The sequence below is a fragment of the Sipha flava genome, unplaced genomic scaffold (assembly GCF_003268045.1).
Source record: "Sipha flava isolate LNK unplaced genomic scaffold, YSA_version1 34_pilon_pilon, whole genome shotgun sequence".
NCBI lineage: Eukaryota > Metazoa > Arthropoda > Insecta > Hemiptera > Aphididae > Sipha > Sipha flava.
This window is the reverse complement of record NW_020273045.1, coordinates 3,377,144-3,394,948: the sequence shown is the minus strand read 5'-3', so window position 1 is coordinate 3,394,948 and position 17,805 is coordinate 3,377,144. Positions and strand designations below refer to the sequence as shown.

At 27.8% G+C, this 17,805-nt stretch overlaps 4 protein-coding genes across 4 annotated transcripts in view; 2 read left to right on the top strand and 2 right to left on the bottom strand.

The window, feature by feature from the left end:
- The window catches only part of LOC112687421 (60S ribosomal protein L21), a 4,771-nt gene extending 2,168 nt beyond the window's left edge, over positions 1–2,603 (bottom strand). The window contains exons 1-3 of the mRNA XM_025560118.1: positions 2,498–2,603; positions 1,393–1,534; positions 1,171–1,304 (exon numbers count right to left, since the gene is read on the bottom strand). Coding sequence (XP_025415903.1) covers positions 1,171–1,304; positions 1,393–1,521 — 263 coding nt within the window. The 5' untranslated portion in view covers positions 1,522–1,534; positions 2,498–2,603. The remainder of the gene's footprint in view (positions 1–1,170; positions 1,305–1,392; positions 1,535–2,497) is intronic.
- Positions 2,604–2,734: 131 nt separating this feature from the next.
- On the top strand, positions 2,735–3,758 carry LOC112687422 (TP53-regulated inhibitor of apoptosis 1-like). Its single transcript, XM_025560119.1, has one exon. The coding sequence runs from the start codon at positions 3,298–3,300 to the stop codon at positions 3,520–3,522; it is 225 nt and encodes a 74-aa protein (XP_025415904.1). The 5' UTR covers positions 2,735–3,297; the 3' UTR covers positions 3,523–3,758.
- A 395-nt stretch (positions 3,759–4,153) lies between these two features.
- LOC112687420 (uncharacterized protein C3orf38 homolog) lies at positions 4,154–6,469 on the bottom strand. The gene is made up of 3 exons (XM_025560117.1): positions 6,173–6,469; positions 5,571–5,983; positions 4,154–4,763 (listed from the first exon to the last, which is right to left on the bottom strand). The coding sequence occupies exons 1-3, from the start codon at positions 6,294–6,296 to the stop codon at positions 4,191–4,193; spliced, it is 1,110 nt and encodes a 369-aa protein (XP_025415902.1). The 5' UTR covers positions 6,297–6,469; the 3' UTR covers positions 4,154–4,190.
- A 3,048-nt stretch (positions 6,470–9,517) lies between these two features.
- On the top strand, positions 9,518–10,367 carry LOC112687429 (39S ribosomal protein L43, mitochondrial). The gene has a single exon (XM_025560127.1). It carries the CDS (start codon positions 9,625–9,627, stop codon positions 10,204–10,206), a length of 582 nt encoding a protein of 193 aa, XP_025415912.1. The 5' UTR covers positions 9,518–9,624; the 3' UTR covers positions 10,207–10,367.
- Positions 10,368–17,805: the final 7,438 nt, after the last annotated feature.

The window sequence follows — 17,805 nt, the reverse complement described above, 5'->3', positions numbered from 1 at the left end:
TTCAGATAAAACCTTCAACATGACATTCAGTCTGGGGCGGTATAGAATCATCATTGTAAAGAATAAATTTTGAAATATATGTTTAATCATTTTAAAATAAAAATAAAACCAATTTGGTATACTTTCAGATAAAATCTTCAACATGAAATTTAGTCTGGGGCGGTATAAAATCACAATTATTAACACATTATTTATTTTAATTCTGAATCAAACTAAGGTCTTATGTATTCAAATTAAACCTTCAACATTAGTTCTCAGTCTGGGGCGATATAAAATCAACATTGTAAGGAATAAGTTTTAATATGTATGTATAAATAATAATTTTAAAATAAAAATAAAACCAATTTGTTTTACTTTCAGATAAAACTTTCAACATGATTTTCAGTCTGGGGCAGTATAAGATCATCATAGATTATGTATTTTATTTAAGTATTAAAACCAAATAAATATACATTCAGATCAAATCTTCAAAATGGTTTTCATTCTGAAATGGTTACAATCAAAACAGTAAAAAATTCCAACTATAGTTATAAAATTTGTGGCATATTATTTACATAGTTACGTTTATAACTTATAATCAAGTTTTATAAAAAATAATGAATAAAAACTGAATTGCACTAAAATCTTAGATTAAACATAATTTTCAGACTGGGGCGATATATCATTATAACTATATATACTACTTATCAAGAATGAATAATAGTCATTTTAATTTAGGACCAAAATCAAATTAATATGCATTCAGATAAAACCTTAAACACAAAATTTAGTTAGAACTTATATTAGGAAACATATTAAGATAATAATTATACTTAAATAATGCAAGTAAAAAAAAAAAAAAAAAAAACAGATTAATTCATACTATTATTTAGTTGGTAGAGTACTCAATAACATTTTTCGAGTTGTGTTTAAGTACTCGAATTCATTTCACTACTATATAGAAAATTAAATAATTAGAAATATAAATAACTGGGGGTTAAATATTACTGATAAAAAGTACCAGGAAGGTAGATAATTTAAATTAATAACAATTTACTGTTGATATTAATAATATTATGACAGACATAATTTAAAACCAAATATTAAAACAGTTAAAACATCTTATCGTATAAACATAATATAAATAATTTTATTGGTACAGATTATTGTTTCTATAAGTTCTCATTTTACCTTTTGGCAATAATGCGATTACGGACCCTTTTGTTAACAATTACTCCAAGAGAGTGTTTGGATACATTGAATACTCTTCCAGTCTTACCGTGGTAGACTTTGTATGGCATACCTTTTTGAACAGCTCCATTACCCTTAAAATTGAAACAATTTTATTTATTATGAAGTCATGATTATTATACTTAGTTCTAAGAGTTAATTTAAGAGAAAAAAATGAAATACCTTAATATCAACTCTCTGGCCAACTTTATACACTTTCATGTATGTTGACAAAGGAATGACTCCATGTCTGCGGAATTTTCGGGAAAACAAGTCCCTAGTACCATGTCTATAACCTTTTGAGTTGGTCATTTTTAAATTTTATCTGAAAAATAAAAATAGGCTAGCAATCAATTCTCTCTAATTGTTAAATTCACAGCATGAAATGTCAAACGAGTTATTTTATAGACACTTTAAAGTAGAAAATATGAAAATATAGTAGCAACAATAACTCAGATCAAACCTTCAACATAACATTCAGTCTGGGACGGTATAATGTTATCATTAAATAGGTATATTTGCATTTTAACAAACAAGTCAGAATACCTTACACAGTGAAAGATAATTTTAAATTATAGAATCATAATTATTTACATTAAAATCCTGATTATCTGGACTAATTAATACCAAGAGTAATACAGACAAACATATTCAGATGACATGACACATCAAAAATTAAATAATTGTAAGCATTTATTGTACATATTTAACTGAAAATGAATAAATTAAATAAACTACCAAACTTAACCTAAAGAACGTTTATAAGGAATCATTTTAATCTATTAAGATTTACGAATTATTTAAACAATCTTTTGTCAGATTCTGTCCGGATAATTAGATGTCCAGTTGAGATTCAGATAATCGAAGTTCCACTATACAAAGTTTGTGAAAATATGCAAATAAAAACAAAACTGGCAACTATGTACTTGTTAAGTATAAAATACAAATATTAGCTCAATCTATTTCTTAGACCCAAGTCATTCGAAACACTGAATAATCGTGAACCACAAACAAAGATCAACTTTTATACAAAATTACACATCACACTGGATACAACAACCATATAACTACAAAAAAAAAATATTCAGAATATTTACTCAGTGAATAATAAACATTTAGACTGTGTGTCACGTTATTATTTTATTAATACACACGACTGTAAGACACGTAGGTATAATGGAACAATTTTTAAGAAAAATAAATAAAAAGAGTTCAACATGACAAACCACTAGACGATATTATAAATGAATAAGATACGGTATAGGTGAAATTATTAATTCATACTTACTTTAGTTGACAACTAAAAATAAAGTAAGCCCTAAAACACTTCACTGTTAGCGAAAACGTGTACGAGAAAGTAAAGGAACCGATAAGTGTCGATTGTTATTGAGGTTATGTTTTGTATTTATCGTTCGGAATTTGTATTTTTCTCTTCCCGGAGTGGACCGTAACTTACTGATAATTATGTGATTGCAAGCATTTATACAACAGATTATATTAAAATTTAATTATAATTTGTATTTACATTTAAAGGCGTTTGTCAAGTTTGTCTATGACTACGTAATCCTATGTAATGAGACCAATTCTGCCATTACTCGTTACGTTCATTATTCCACAATTCAGACCAGCAAGTGTTCACCGTCACCGTTCTTTTTAATTTGCCATTAAACAGTAATTTATTACAATTTACGAGTGGACTCTGTGAACGAATTATTTCAAGGTCTGTGTACGTTCAATGTGTCTCCGTTCTTCAGTGCTTCCATAACCGAATCAATGGTATTGCAATTGACTCCGTACACATGCTCGTCTGTAGTGCGTACTCTTATCAGTTTACGGTGACTACGAAAACAATTCCAATCATTCCTGTGCACTAATTATACCGTTCGTACTTGATGAAATGACCGCTTGAAAATGCTGTTATTCATATCGACACTAGATCATTAAATGAACAATTGACGAACTTGAAATTATAACTAATTTAATTGTAGTCTTAATTTTTTTTTCTAACTATTAAATTAGTAATACATAAATCTTAATACATAAAAAAAAATAACGAAAAAAAGTTGTGTTCAGATAAACTTCTGAAAAATGAATAGTTATCATGTGCCCTGCAATCAAATGAAAGATGAATATCAACAATGTTTTAGTTCTTGGTTCACTGAGTGTTACATGAAAGGCGATTATGATGACAAAAGGTGTGCCAAAAAGTTTGAACAGTACCAAAATTGCCTACGAAATGGTCTTCAAGGACAATCTTTAGATTTTGATGAAATTTTAAAACCTAGGTTAGGAACGGAGAAAATGAAAAAGTGAAGTAGCCACTTCTGTTTATATTTTTACATATAATAATTATACAATAAAATAGTTATTTTATTATTTAGTTAATAAATACAGTTCAATTATTTTAGTTTTATTATTTGGGTTATGACAACAGTTAAGTAGATTAAGTTTTTTTTTTATTAAAAAATATATTATTTAGTTATCTATTTTATACTATAATTGTAAGTGCAAAATTTTGCTCTAATAACATCATCATTAACTATTAAATCTAAATGTATATCATTAATATGAATTTTCAATAAACTATGTTATATTTACTTTAACTTAGTTTACACAATGAATAGTTTTATTACATAATTATATTTGTCAATACCTTATTGTAGTAATAACAAAATACAGAAATGATTAATCCATTATCCTCAATAAAAATTCAATTATTTTTTCTTAAATTAGTTTTATAGATTGCCATTAAAATGTCCAAATGTTTACTTATTAAGTTGTACTTGATAGCTGTTTAGGTTTTCATAAATAAGAAGTTCTTTTTGAATTATTTTATACTTAAAAATTAAAATTGCATTGTAGTAAATAGCATATAATCTACAAATTTACGTTTTTGTCAACTAAATCATTATATTTTTTTTCATTAAACCAAATAAAAACAAGCTTTGTTTAATTTATGTTTTATTAAACTGTCAATGTTTTCATATTATATCAATTTGTAAATTATTTGTTTGTTGTCCTTGTATGCTTAACGTAGGCCCAGATGTTAATGATTCCATACTTTTCATCATCAAATTTGTATTTAATATTTTCCAAGTATTTTCCGCCTGAGGATCTTCTCTAAGTATAAATTGCTGCTCAAACATACCTACCATTCTTCCAACACCTTGGTGTAATGTACCACCAATGTGAACTTTCACTAAACCATGTGATTCTTTTTTCCATTTAACATCACTTAAATGTGGTGAAAAAAAAAGTTGGTGCTCTTTCTTAATTCCAGACAAACACTGTAATAAAGTAGCTGAATTTTCACATTTTTCGCTAATTTCTTCACTTCCTCCAAGAATCCTTACAGCCATTGTACAGTTTTCATAAAAATGACGTCCATCCAGTTGATTTTTCCCAGGTACACCGATATCATTAAATAAATCATAAAAATGTTTAGCAAACATCTCAATAAAATCTTCTAACAGTTCATTTTCACGTTCTTTTCGATCTTTTGTATTACTAGGAGCAGACACAGTATTTATTGGTGGTGTTGGTATCATAGGCATCTGTAAAATAAAAATTTATTTTATTTGCACTTCTTTACAACTCAATTGTTTTTGTAATTTATAAAATAAATAATTTAATTAAAATGAATTACAAATAATTTGAAAATTTATTTAGTATAATAAAATATATTTAATTTATAATTATACAATTCTAACAAATAAAATTATTTTACAGCATTATATTATTTTAAAGTCAATTCCAATGTGAATTGTAATTCAATGTTCAGAATACTACATGTAACTATTATGATGACAACATTTCATGTTGGATTGATTTTTATGTTATTTATTACTTTATTTTGAATTCATTGTATTTTATAAATTGTAATTATATTTATTTTTTAGTTTGAAAATCAAAATTATACACGAAATAAAATAATTCTAAAATAGTTATTACTTTTTAAGTTTTATACATTTTTTTTATATTCTTTAATCAATGTACATAAAATTGTATTTAATTAATATTTAAGTATGTATATATCATTGTACTAAACTAATATGATAATATGTGTTTTATTGCACATGTAAAATAGATACCTTCTTTTACATGTAGTTATAAAAAAATGTTTTACAGATTATTAACTCAAAAATAACAATTACATTATGATAACGTTATGATCAATGATAAATTATATGCTTGGCATAGAGAAATTAATAGATTTAGTTATAAAAAAATATTGCATTATAAATACTACTATATGCATATAAACTGTATAGTTTGAACACAAATCTATTGGTTAAATATAAATAAGCTTTTCATATGTAACACCATCACTTTACAATAAAAATTTAAATAAATATGCATACTTGCTGGGTTTGTGGTTGACAAGGTTGATAATGCATCATATTGTTGTTTTGTGACAAAGCCATCATATTATTAGCAAATGGCATTTGTCCTGGTTGTACAGACATTTGCATTGGTTGTACAGGGATTTGTGTCGGTTGTAAAGACATTTGTGTAGGTTGTACAGACATTTGCATTGATTGAACAGGTATTCGTGTCGGTTGTATAGACATTTGCGAAGGTTGAATATGTGACTTGCAGTAATCTGGTTGACTTTCAACTAACATCTTGAAAGCCAAACACAAATCATTTTTAGTCATATTAGGTGTGGGTGTTAAGCCTTTGGAAATCATAAACTTCAGCAACGCAGTGATTGGTGTTTTTTTACTCGAAAATATTTGCGTGAACGATTGTGTCAGCAACAACAATTCAGCGTCTAAAACAAGGTAACATTATCACATATTGAAATCATTAACAACACTAAATCAATATTTAACCTATAGTCATAAAGATCAGATATAATCGATATCGGTCAGTACTGACAAATAAAAGAAAAAATTGTAAAATTCTATCTAGAAGTAAATTGAACTAAAAACCGTTGTAACTCCAAAAGTATTTTTGTTACCTTCTCGAGTATTTACTGAAATTCCACCTCCATGATACACAGATCTGACAATATCGCACAGTTTTCTTGTTTCCAATCCATCCATGAATTCTTTCAACAATCTTTTCTCAGAATCGGTAGCCATCGAAAAAGTAAATTAAAAATTATGAACCAAGGTTTGTTTCGTTTCACAAGGAAAGAACTAAAAGAAAGTTATTAAATCATCGTTATCATTTATCACACAGCTCATGTGATAAGTCAATATGTGAATTTATCATATTGGCGGTCCCCGGCAAACCGGATCGTGTATGGCTAGTAGTGTTGGTAAGAAATAGCAGTTGCAGTTTTAATAGCATTCGTCGACTGCTATTCAGTGTCAACAATAACAGTGATTGCTAAATTTTGAATTTTGGTTTTTATGTTTTCCTAGTTTCCTACACTGTTTTAAAGGTGCTATTATATTAGAAGTTAGAACACTCAAAATAATATGAAAAATAGCAGTAGCATCTTGGCGGCTGGCAAGATGTAATTCACAGATATAAGTTTATTCCTTAGATCATATACAATTTGTAAATGATCTAAGGTTTATTCTATATATTTGTGACATGTGATAATTGATAATGCGCGTGTTATGGACGCTTATCGTATGCTCAAATATTAGATATCAATATAAATATATATAATGATCTAATAGACTGCTATTTGGTATAATATACATAAGCTGCTATTAAAATATCAAATTTAAAAATTAATGATAAACATTACATAATATATTATCAGCTGTTATTACGAAATAGCAATAGCTGCTATTTATCACTGCTATTTTAAAATAGCAATAGCATTATCAGATGTTACAAAAAAAAAAAAAAAAAATAGCAGTTTACCATCACTAATGGCTAGCTTTGCTAGCTTTATACGATTTGAAATGTGTAGGGTTAGCATAAAATAGATATGGTATAGCGTTGTCAATTGATAATAGCACAGATTACATTGATTAATAATATGTGTAAGTCGTAATAAATATTAATGGTTAGTTTTTGTCACAAACATATTATATAAATAATATATTATGTGAAAATATTTATTATTTAGTTCTGTTTTATGTAATCATTCTTTTTACTTTTTAGTAATTACTTTTAATGATTTAATCATAAATTTAAAACGGAGCTGGATTTTGCAGGTCTGGCCATTGCCAAAGTGGCCATAGCCGTAAACGCGCCTATGTATGATACCTACGAAGCTGTGTGTTTACTGTTTATAAATAAAATTAATCTTATCACCGATCCTGGAGACGTATTACTAGGAAAAACGTGCGTCTGCCAACAGTCAACAACCATATGATCAAAATTTAAAATTATTTTAAATTCGACAATATTTTGGTTGCATATTGAATGAAATAAGTTCGTGTAAAAAAAGTATTGATGAAATGATAAATTATTTGAAATATGCATTCAAAAGTATAAAAAGGAAGAAATATGTCTTAAAAGGAAAAAACTTGAAATATGCATTAAATGCAAAATAAAAATTCAACACTAGCTTTGTGAAAGCATAAAACATATTCCTTTCGTATTCTGCTATTTTTGTGATTAAACAAAACATATATGCAAATGCTACAAGTCTTCTGCCCTAATAATAACTAATAAAAGCATTTAATAAATTTTATTTATATCACTTTTATTAAATTAGCTTATTAATACTTTTGACTTCAACGTACAATATATCATGTAAATTAATAGTAAATATAATTATGAACTATAAATAGATATTTTTTGTAAAATTTAGGATTATGCTACAAAAAGTTTAAAGCATTGTTGGATAAATGACAAATCAAACTAATGTAGGACGGTTGATAACCCATGAATAGATATATTTATCCATTAAATACATAGTTTCATCGGTTTCTTGAACAAAATGATATCGGAACAGCGACAAGTCTATATGGATGATAATAACTTATTTAAAAACGACACGAATTTAATCGTTTTTAGAATTCTAGACAATCAGTGCCGGATCTACAGATGATACTTTTAAGACTTATAAGTCTCAGGAGATTGAAGTGCAAATACCCATTCGAGGTCCCTTTGAAAAAAATTCGCTTATATGTATAAATCTATGTATAGGTAAAACTAATTTGATTTAAAAGGAACAATAAAACACTGAAGCAAGAAAAAATAAATAAAACTAACCATTATCAATAAATTTTTGATTTTGGTTCTAGAGATCTTTCAGAGCTAGAGGCTGTGGTGCATTGCATCCTCAATAAATCCTATACTGAAGACAATGCGCAGATATGGGTGTATTTACGGTAGCGGCCGGGTGAACACTGTCACCCCCGGCGGACTGTGCCTCTAACAAAATTATGCCAAGGTAGAAAAAGTCATGTGGTCTGTACTCATTACCGATAGTACATACCTATAGATTTTGATTATATAATTATTTTTATTCTTTTTTTATTGCTGCACACAAATAATAAATTATTTTATTGTTATTTGAGTTACTTACTTTTCCTTTGTTAATTATAGAACCTTTGATTTGAAGAAGAATGATTTGGAAGCTGAAATTGATTTGATCAAACTTAGTAATCCAAATATAAAAGAAAAAACTGTGGCGAGTGGATTTAGTTCATGGTAGGGAGGATTTATTTTCAAATGTATTCAAAGCCTTTAAACTATTTGTAACTATACCAGTTACAAAATGTTAGTGATAGAAGAATTTTTCCAAAATAAGTTTTATAAAAACTAAACTGAGGTGCACTATGTTCATCAAGATCGTCTGGATGAATTATTAACCATCAGTATCGAACAATAATTGGCGATAAACATAAACTTTGATGATTTCATTGAGCTTTTTAAAGTATTGGAACCATATAAGAGAAGAACGGAATTATAAACATGTTATTTTTGTCAACATTTATTCATATTATGTACCTATGTGTTTTTATTTTAGTTTTAAATTTATTTTTATTGTTTTGATACGCCAATGATTATACTTTTTGATTATAATTAAAAAATATTCCTATCGTTGCAAGTTTTTTAGCATAAAAATAAATATTTCTCTTAATCTTTAAAAATAAACTAGATCCTATGATTTAAAATATTTGTATGCCCTCCCGGGTCACCAAAGTCTAAACACGCCTATGCATGTAAATGGTGTAGACACCCGTGTCACTGTACTATAACAGATTATATGAATATGAATATGAATCATATGAATATGAATATGAATCATATGAATTATAATATGACAATGTTCATATAATCTGTGGTACTATTCCCCTAGTTTTCTGATAAATACGGCTACACTGAGTATCAACAATATATTCTAGAGATAATGGCTTAACAATAATAATGATAATGATATCAGCGGCAAAGCATGGCTTCAAGACTTTTGTTAGCTAGTATTAATTTTTTCGGTGTCTGAACCATTCGATTAACTTTAAGTTTAATAATATTGTGATATTGTGAGTAATAATTATGTCTAGCAGCCGATTTACTCCCAAAGGTTTCCCATCAGTTCCGCTCCAGAATGGTATCGGACGTTATATTTGCCAGTTGAAAAGAGTTACATTAAGATTTTGCAAAAGCAGTGGTTCCAGCCGTGGAGTACGTGATTTCATCGAAACCGAACTTATTTCTTTTGCACAAGATCATCCGGGTACAGTTGTATACTTGAAGCCCCGTCGTCACAAGTCGCCCTCATTTGTTGCTGAATATTTGAATGGTGAACGAGAAGTGATCAGTTGCCACAACTTCAGTTCACATGAAATGATCAAGTGGTTAAACTTATACGCCACCCGATCAGGTATACCGTTGAAAAGGTACTTAAAAATGTGGCATACAGAATGTCCTTCCATACAAGGTGTATGGAGCCCGTTCACAAACATGGATCCAGCATTGAACATAACACAGTTTCCATCTAAAAAGCTTTCGAATCCTGTATGGGAAGAGAAATCCGCCACAGAAGAATTATTAGAGAAAGTAAAACAACAAAAGATCAGTAGTGATGATGAAAATGATGATGACAATACACATTCAAATCGAGCGGCCCAAGTTTAAATATAAGGTTTTAGAAAACTGTTAGTTTCATGTAAAACAAAAATATTACTTTATAACATACTGTTCATTATTTTGTTTTTTTAGTATTTGTGCAAATTTAATTTTAATCATATTTAATATTTTGTTATGTTTTATCTGCATAATAAATCATTCAGTCTATATTTTGTATTAATTTGTTATAAGAAATGATCAATAGTTTAAGCGCGAAATACATCAAAATTAAATTAGATCTAATGAATTATCTAAAGATTGAAGGTTAAAGTTTAACTACTAATAATATTTTAATTTCGGATTTTGTTTGAGTATTCTTTATACGTTTGTACTAGTGTAATCTACATTCATATTAATCCTTCCAGCATTATGGTCAGTGCTCAATCTAATTTTTCCACTTTAACATAATGATTAATGGGGCTAACTACCTACATAATATTATTTCCTATTCTTCTCAATAGGTAAGTATTCTTGACAACTATAGTTATTTCATATCTCATCAAGTAATAAATGATGAATTAATATTTATTACTATTTTGATTTTCCTTATTGTGTGGAAAGAGTTAAACAAAATTAAAAACTTTTATGTAATATAGTTAAGTTATGGTTATAATAATTTTTAACTTGGGAATATTTCATCAAATTCAATTAATTTTATATTGAATTAAATTTTATGTAAGGACAATGTATGCAAAAAAAACTTTTTATTTCAGTTTAATAACTAAAAAAAAATTTGATAATGTTATGATGTTACAAAAATACAGCCAACAGGTAAAAAAGAAACTTTAATATATATGTCATATAACACTTATTCTGTATTAATTCTTGGTCTAATAAATATCATAAAAAAATAATTTCTATCATTGGATTCTTGTTATTTAAATTCAAAGACAACCATTGACTTACTTAGTATACTATTTATATTTTAATACTTAGTATACTAAGTATAGTTAATTTAGGTATTTTATAATATGTAATATTTTAATGCATATATGTAAAAGATATCATTGTTTATAGTAGATTATATGATCAATGGTTGTCATATGCATAACTAAGGAATGGGTTTAGCCCTCTAAATATTTTCGTAAGCCTTCCAGATTAAAAATAATTAATCTCAAAAACATAGGTATGCACACCGGCGGAGGGGAGGGTGTTTCCCGGCACCCTTCGAAATATTGTAGATGGGCAAATTACTCGAAAAAATGTAATTAATTACAAATTATAAATTATGAAAAATCGCTGTAATTAATTACAAAATTAAATTAGGTAGGTTCTTGCAATTACAAATTACAATACAAAAAAAGTACCCAGAAAAATATTAGAAAATAGACATAAAAAAATAAATAAGATGTTCTACTATTATAATTAAGACTTTAATTAATAAATAAGTCGAGTATAATAAACAGAACAGTTTAAAATATAAATAATACTATAATTTTAGACGACATAATTATAATTTCCTTTAAAAAAACAAGCTTTTCAAATTACTCAACGGATAACCTTGAACGGGTATATGCCATTATGAAACCGGCAAAAGAAAACAATCTTCCAACCAGGACCAGGGGCGGATCCAGAAATTTATCAAGGGGGGGAGGGTAATTAAAATTTATTCAACAGATATTATTCAAACTTAACAACATACTTTTTTAATATTATTAATTTGAATTTATTTTTTAACTAACTGGTATCAATGACAACAATTATATACTTAAAAAAACAACACAAATTTTATAGATATGATACACCAAAATGATTTTTTCATCAATCATCAGTATTGTTTTTTCATACTGACAGTACATCAGTACTAACCTCACACGATCAATAATACTGTCAGTATCTGAAATAGTACCGCTGAACGCTGAATATAACTAGAAATTTCTAAAATTCTCAAATTTTCTAGGATAATAGCTCAAGGGGGGGTATTTACCCTATTGCCCCCCCCTTGGATCGGCCACTGACTAGGGCTCACGAACTAAGAACAGTATTATATTGAATAAATAATTCTTTAAAAACTGGATAATTATCCAAGCATTTCAGTGTTTTTTTTTCATCATTAAAAAATTCCAATAGTTGTAATTCAATACCGCTTTGAGTAGTTTCTACAGAAGATTGGTCGAACTTCGAAGATATAGGTACATACTAAAAAATTGTCACCAAAAATTAAAGCTTTATCATCATTACATAAAATACAAATTGCTTGTATTTTATCATTATTTACAATCTTGGTTTTAAAATAAGTCGCATCAAAAATTGGTTGATCAAACTCACCAGCGTTCATATTAGTTTATTGGATATTTGAAATGTTAACTTACAAAATTGAAAAAGTCAATTGATGACAGTTGCAATAAGATGCGATTGTGCAACCAGACGGTAATTGGTGAAAGACTAATTTTGTATTGTGAAATGTGTACAATATCTACATAGTATACTGGTAGGCATGTAGACAATCAGTGGCACCCACAAGTTTTCCATGAACCAGTGCAATTATAATTATAAGGCCGCCAAATTTATTTTGGTCTAATTTATTTGGTCCATACGATCATATTCGTTTGATTGAAATAATTTGTTTTCCAAATGCATTTTCAAATGCATGTTTACCTTGAATACATTTAAAAATATTGTATATTCTTGTTCAACATTTTTTTAACATGGGGCTTGAATTTAAAATTTTACAAAAAAAAAAAAATCTTCACCGATTAGTATTACTCAGGGCAGTTTTTCAAATACAATAACCTATTAATTACTAAATATTTCAAATACTACAACATACCTACATAATCATTTAATTTAAGGCATTGAATATGTGTTGACTTGTTTTAAAAAATATATCTTTTACTTCATTATAATCTATTTTTATATATTAGTTACATAACATATTAACATAATAGCATAGAAATATTGGTGTGGCTACCTGGGCCTTGACATCAACTACAAACACAATCAATATTATTATAGTATATATCTACATTATAGTTATTATATATTTATATTTGTTTTCATATTTGGTGCTGCCAACTCTTTACGTTTTATTCAACGATCTGAAGATCCATACGAATAGTTATGTATTTATAATGTTTGCTCCAGAAACCAGAGTGAGGCCCCCAAATGTATGTACGAGTAGACCCTGAGATCCACGAGATATCAGTACAATTGCACCACTTGGTATCCTACTTGGGCGTCACTATTGATAATACAATTTATCACAATATAATAAATTTGTTCTACACTTATCTTGTATTATCTTATTACAAATTGTAGGTATTATTATTGAAATTCTGGCTTATTTCATTTTTTTAAAAAAAAGTAATTTCAGTAATTGATAATTAATAGTTACACAAATTTTAGGTAATTAATTACAAATTATAAATTACCTAAAAAGTATGTATACAAATACCAATTATAAATTAACTTTAATTGAAATGTGTCTAACCTTGTATATGAGGCCCTACGATTTATTATTTAATTAATCAAGAATTATGAGAGCGTCTATGAAGATATTTATATAATCGGACAGCAATAAAATAACAATATATGCCAATGCTACTTTTACTATAACTACCTATTTTTTTCCATGTAGTTACTACGTGTCTAACTACTACGTGTCTGGGTTTTATCAATCCATTCACATTTCTATTGCTCGTGACCGTATTAGTAGTGCACCTATCTGACGAATAAGGATTTCATGATTGTGAGTGGTAGATAGCCATACGGCTATACACCTATAGCCATTAGAAACTGTTGCGGTTGACCGTATTATATTATAAACTATAATGATTATTGTGTACCTAGTACTATAATAACTTCAAAGAAAAAAAAATTGTTGTCGATAATTTCCTGTACTTACCATGCAGGACATCGGGGTTCTCTAGGTAAAACATTGGACAGTACATCAACGCACAGTCAGATATTTATGGGGCTACTCCTATAAACTTTTACAATTGCAATGGTAAAAAATATATCGTGTCTTACGAGGGCGTTTATTGATTTTCTTACGGTTATATTATTGGGTATTATGTGAGGTGCCGGATCTAGAAAATTTGACACTCGGGACTAATAAAAATGCAGCGCCCTTACGAAGGTATAAGTATGGGGTATGTTTATGACTTTTTTTTTCGTTGACTTAAGAGCGCTCTTATATAAACAGTGTCTAGGGCAAACATACCCACTCGCTCCCCCCCCCCTAGATCTGATATGATTATATGTGAAAAGTGAGGTCTCGATTGAAAACGTCAACTAATACGAACTTGAACACGTAATCCGTGAACACGTGAATAAAACACGATTTTATATTCTTTAATGTTAATTTCACATGAATACACGTGAAATTGGAAGTTCTAGTTAAAAGCGATTGCTCACAATGACCGCTCAATAAAATGCCATCTACGACAAAAGAAATGACACAATATTTGAACTTTGCAGTAGCCATATACGGGACGTTATCTTTAGAGTACACATCATACATTGGTAATATATAACATACTTAATATGATATATTTTACTTACGAGAAACGCCCAGTTGGAAAATAATTATTTTCACCTTTTAGTTAGGTCGGTAACGGTCGTTGGATTGTTAATCATTATGTTAATTATGTACATCGATTTCCTTATCATTACATAATAATACATAATATTCTTTTCGATATTTACGTTATTCATTTTTAATCTATAACATGATGATTTTTCATCGTAGAACAAACTGCTATTTTTATCAAAATAAATAATTATAAATATTATATTTACCATAAATGCATATAGAGCTATATTATATAGGTACCTATCTAACTATTATGTGCTGATACTTTTATCTCCTGTAGAAGAAAATAAAATATAATTCACCATTAAAAGATATTTTGACTGTGGGAAAAGACATTTTGTTAGAATTACTAGAACCAGTAAAGATTTAATACTTGTACTATTTAGAAATCAGGCATTTCTAGAATAATTATAACATAATTTAACATATTCTAATAGTTATTCTAACATTTATCTACCAATTTAGCCAATATCATAATAGTTTTTTCAATAAATCTAGTCAATAATGTTGATGAATATTTTGCACTAAAGTAGTTATGTACAAGAGAAAAGTTATTATAGTAAAATTAAAAACGAAAAATTCTACAAATACCTACCTTATAAGTTATAACTAAATGTTATAACCAAGTTATAACTTGTATTACATTAAACATAACGAATTCGTATTTTTGTATAAATATTTTTACTTCATAGGTAGGTAGTCTATTATTACAGGAGTTTTATACATTATTTGTAATTTGTATTACATTATCATATTCATTGGACTTTTACACAGTGCATTTAATACGATATAATATAGCGACGATACAATCTGACTGATATACGTGTATGCAGGCGCGGATCCAGAGGGTGGGCTGGGTGGGCCCGAGCCCACCCAAAATTTTCAAAAACAATAATTTTAATTTTGAATGTCGGCATTAAAATTGATTTTATCAAATATATCATATAAAACGTATTAATCGTACATGGTGAGTAACAAAACAACAATACATATACCTTTTATAATAAGTTATTATTAATAACATGTAATTGTCTGTGTGATTAACGTGATTTTATCTAAATATCGATTGTCGTCCTTCGAACGCCAATGGAACCCCGATAAGATATAATAAGTGTACGTAAAACTGGACCCTACCCGATCAGCAAATATTGTTAAATGACACACGTGTACTCGTAATATTATTCTATCTGCTGTCAACTTCCAATAAGCCATACTTAAATCCACATTTTAACTAAACAATTTAAATATTAAAATTTATTAGAAATCCATCCACGAATTGCTGACGTGCTGAGCACATACACCAAATAGGTAAGTTTTATTTTGTTTTTTAACTATTTATTAAGGCATACCTATTTATTTTATACTTAACAAATTATGCAATTATTAAATATTGAATACTTACACGAAAACAAATACATATATGTACAGTATATATACGTAGTTTGTTATATTATTGTAATAAATAGTTACTCACATATAAGAACAATTTACCACTCTTTATATCTGAGATTCTAAAATCCTGTTTTATTTTATTTATAAATACTTTTTTTATAGGCCATGAAACATTTTCTTGTTCCCCTTTTACAATCGGATCAATCTGTTATTGAATCTGTTACTTCCAAAAAAATTCGTAAATCTTCTACTTCAATAGGTGTCATTGATCGCGATGTTCAAAACAATATTTTTGATATTAGTCAAAACGTTGAAAAAGAGCCAAATCAACCCAACATTACGTTTCCAAGACGAAACATCGGCGGAAAACAGAGATCATTTAATATTTCGTGGTATTCAAAATACGAATAGCTAGAATATTCGAAAATGAGAGATTCATTAAATAAAATCATAATTTTACTGTATTTTCTTTTGTGGTTAAATTTATGGGCCCGCCTAAAAAAATATTCCTGGATCCGCGCCTGCGTGTATGTATGTTAATATGACTGGCAACTATTATATACAGGCACTAGTCTGTAGTTTATCCGCAACAACCGTAGCCAATTTATGGCTTGACGAAAACCAACATTTTTATGTGTAATCTAATTTAAAATGCCGAAAGTAGATAGTAAAATTTAACTCTAAACTATCAGATAGATATAGTCAAACAAGTAGAATATGGACTTAAGTAAATTAAAAACGAAAAGGGACAAATACTCAATGTAAAATTTATATTAGTATTTGATACAAATCCTGGATACGCTGTTTTAAAACAATACAATGTTTTTTTGAATGGAAATGATGTCAATTTAAAAATAAATCTTGCTATTATAAGCTGCTATAAATAATGTGAAATAATGAATGTCAATTTTGTACTTTCAAAACCAGGGATTGTAATCTTTATGTTTTTTCCGGTTACGGTTTTGGTTAGGTTTTTCAGAAAAAAATTCCCAAAGTTTCGGTTTATATCATAAATCTTAAAAATATGAAACTAAGGTTACGGTTGCGGTTAATACCGGTTATAACCTGTAACCAAAAAATATTTTTAAATTAGAATTTTATATGAATTTAACCGTATAGATACTTACTTTATGTGTGTACGTCTTTATGTTATTCTTTGTAACCTAATTCTAAAACTAATTTCTATTTTTCTTTCATTAATACCTACTATATATATATATTAAGTGTATAGTACATTGTACCATTGTACATGTATTATAATTTCCAATCGTAAGAGTGTTATGATTTAGGTTGAGACTTACCTATATAACATAACTGTATTTTATTTATTTTTTCCGTTTTGAAGATGTTGGATCTGTAGTATGGCTCTCCTCTCCTTGACCCACAGTGATAGGTATTCCTACATCTAAAACTTTTATTTTTATATAATACGTAACAAAAATTACAATTATGTATCTAATATTCAAATGTTTACTTTTAAGATAAATTATTTCTTTAAGTTCTTTAACTCGAAAAATCTTCGATTATAGGACAAGTTTTGCAACTCATACATTATCTTATAAAATTATATTTTCTCCGCTCCATCACAATCAACAATCAAATTGTGCACACCTTAGTTATTTAAGATATACATTGTTTAAAAACATTGTTTATTAGTCGTTTTTAATATTTATGTATTTCAA

Excerpts from the sequence above, each read along its gene's own strand:
- LOC112687422 (XM_025560119.1), top strand. The coding sequence starts at position 3,298 with ATGAATAGTTATCATGTGCCCTGCAATCAAATGAAAGATGAATATCAA.
- LOC112687420 (XM_025560117.1), bottom strand. The coding sequence starts at position 6,296 with ATGGCTACCGATTCTGAGAAAAGATTGTTGAAAGAATTCATGGATGGA. Across the intron at positions 5,984-6,172 it reads TTCAGTAAATACTCGAGAAG|ACGCTGAATTGTTGTTGCTG; the intron begins GTAACAAAAATA and ends ACCTTGTTTTAG. Across the intron at positions 4,764-5,570 it reads GTCAACCACAAACCCAGCAA|ATGCCTATGATACCAACACC; the intron begins GTATGCATATTT and ends TTTATTTTACAG.
- LOC112687429 (XM_025560127.1), top strand. The coding sequence starts at position 9,625 with ATGTCTAGCAGCCGATTTACTCCCAAAGGTTTCCCATCAGTTCCGCTC.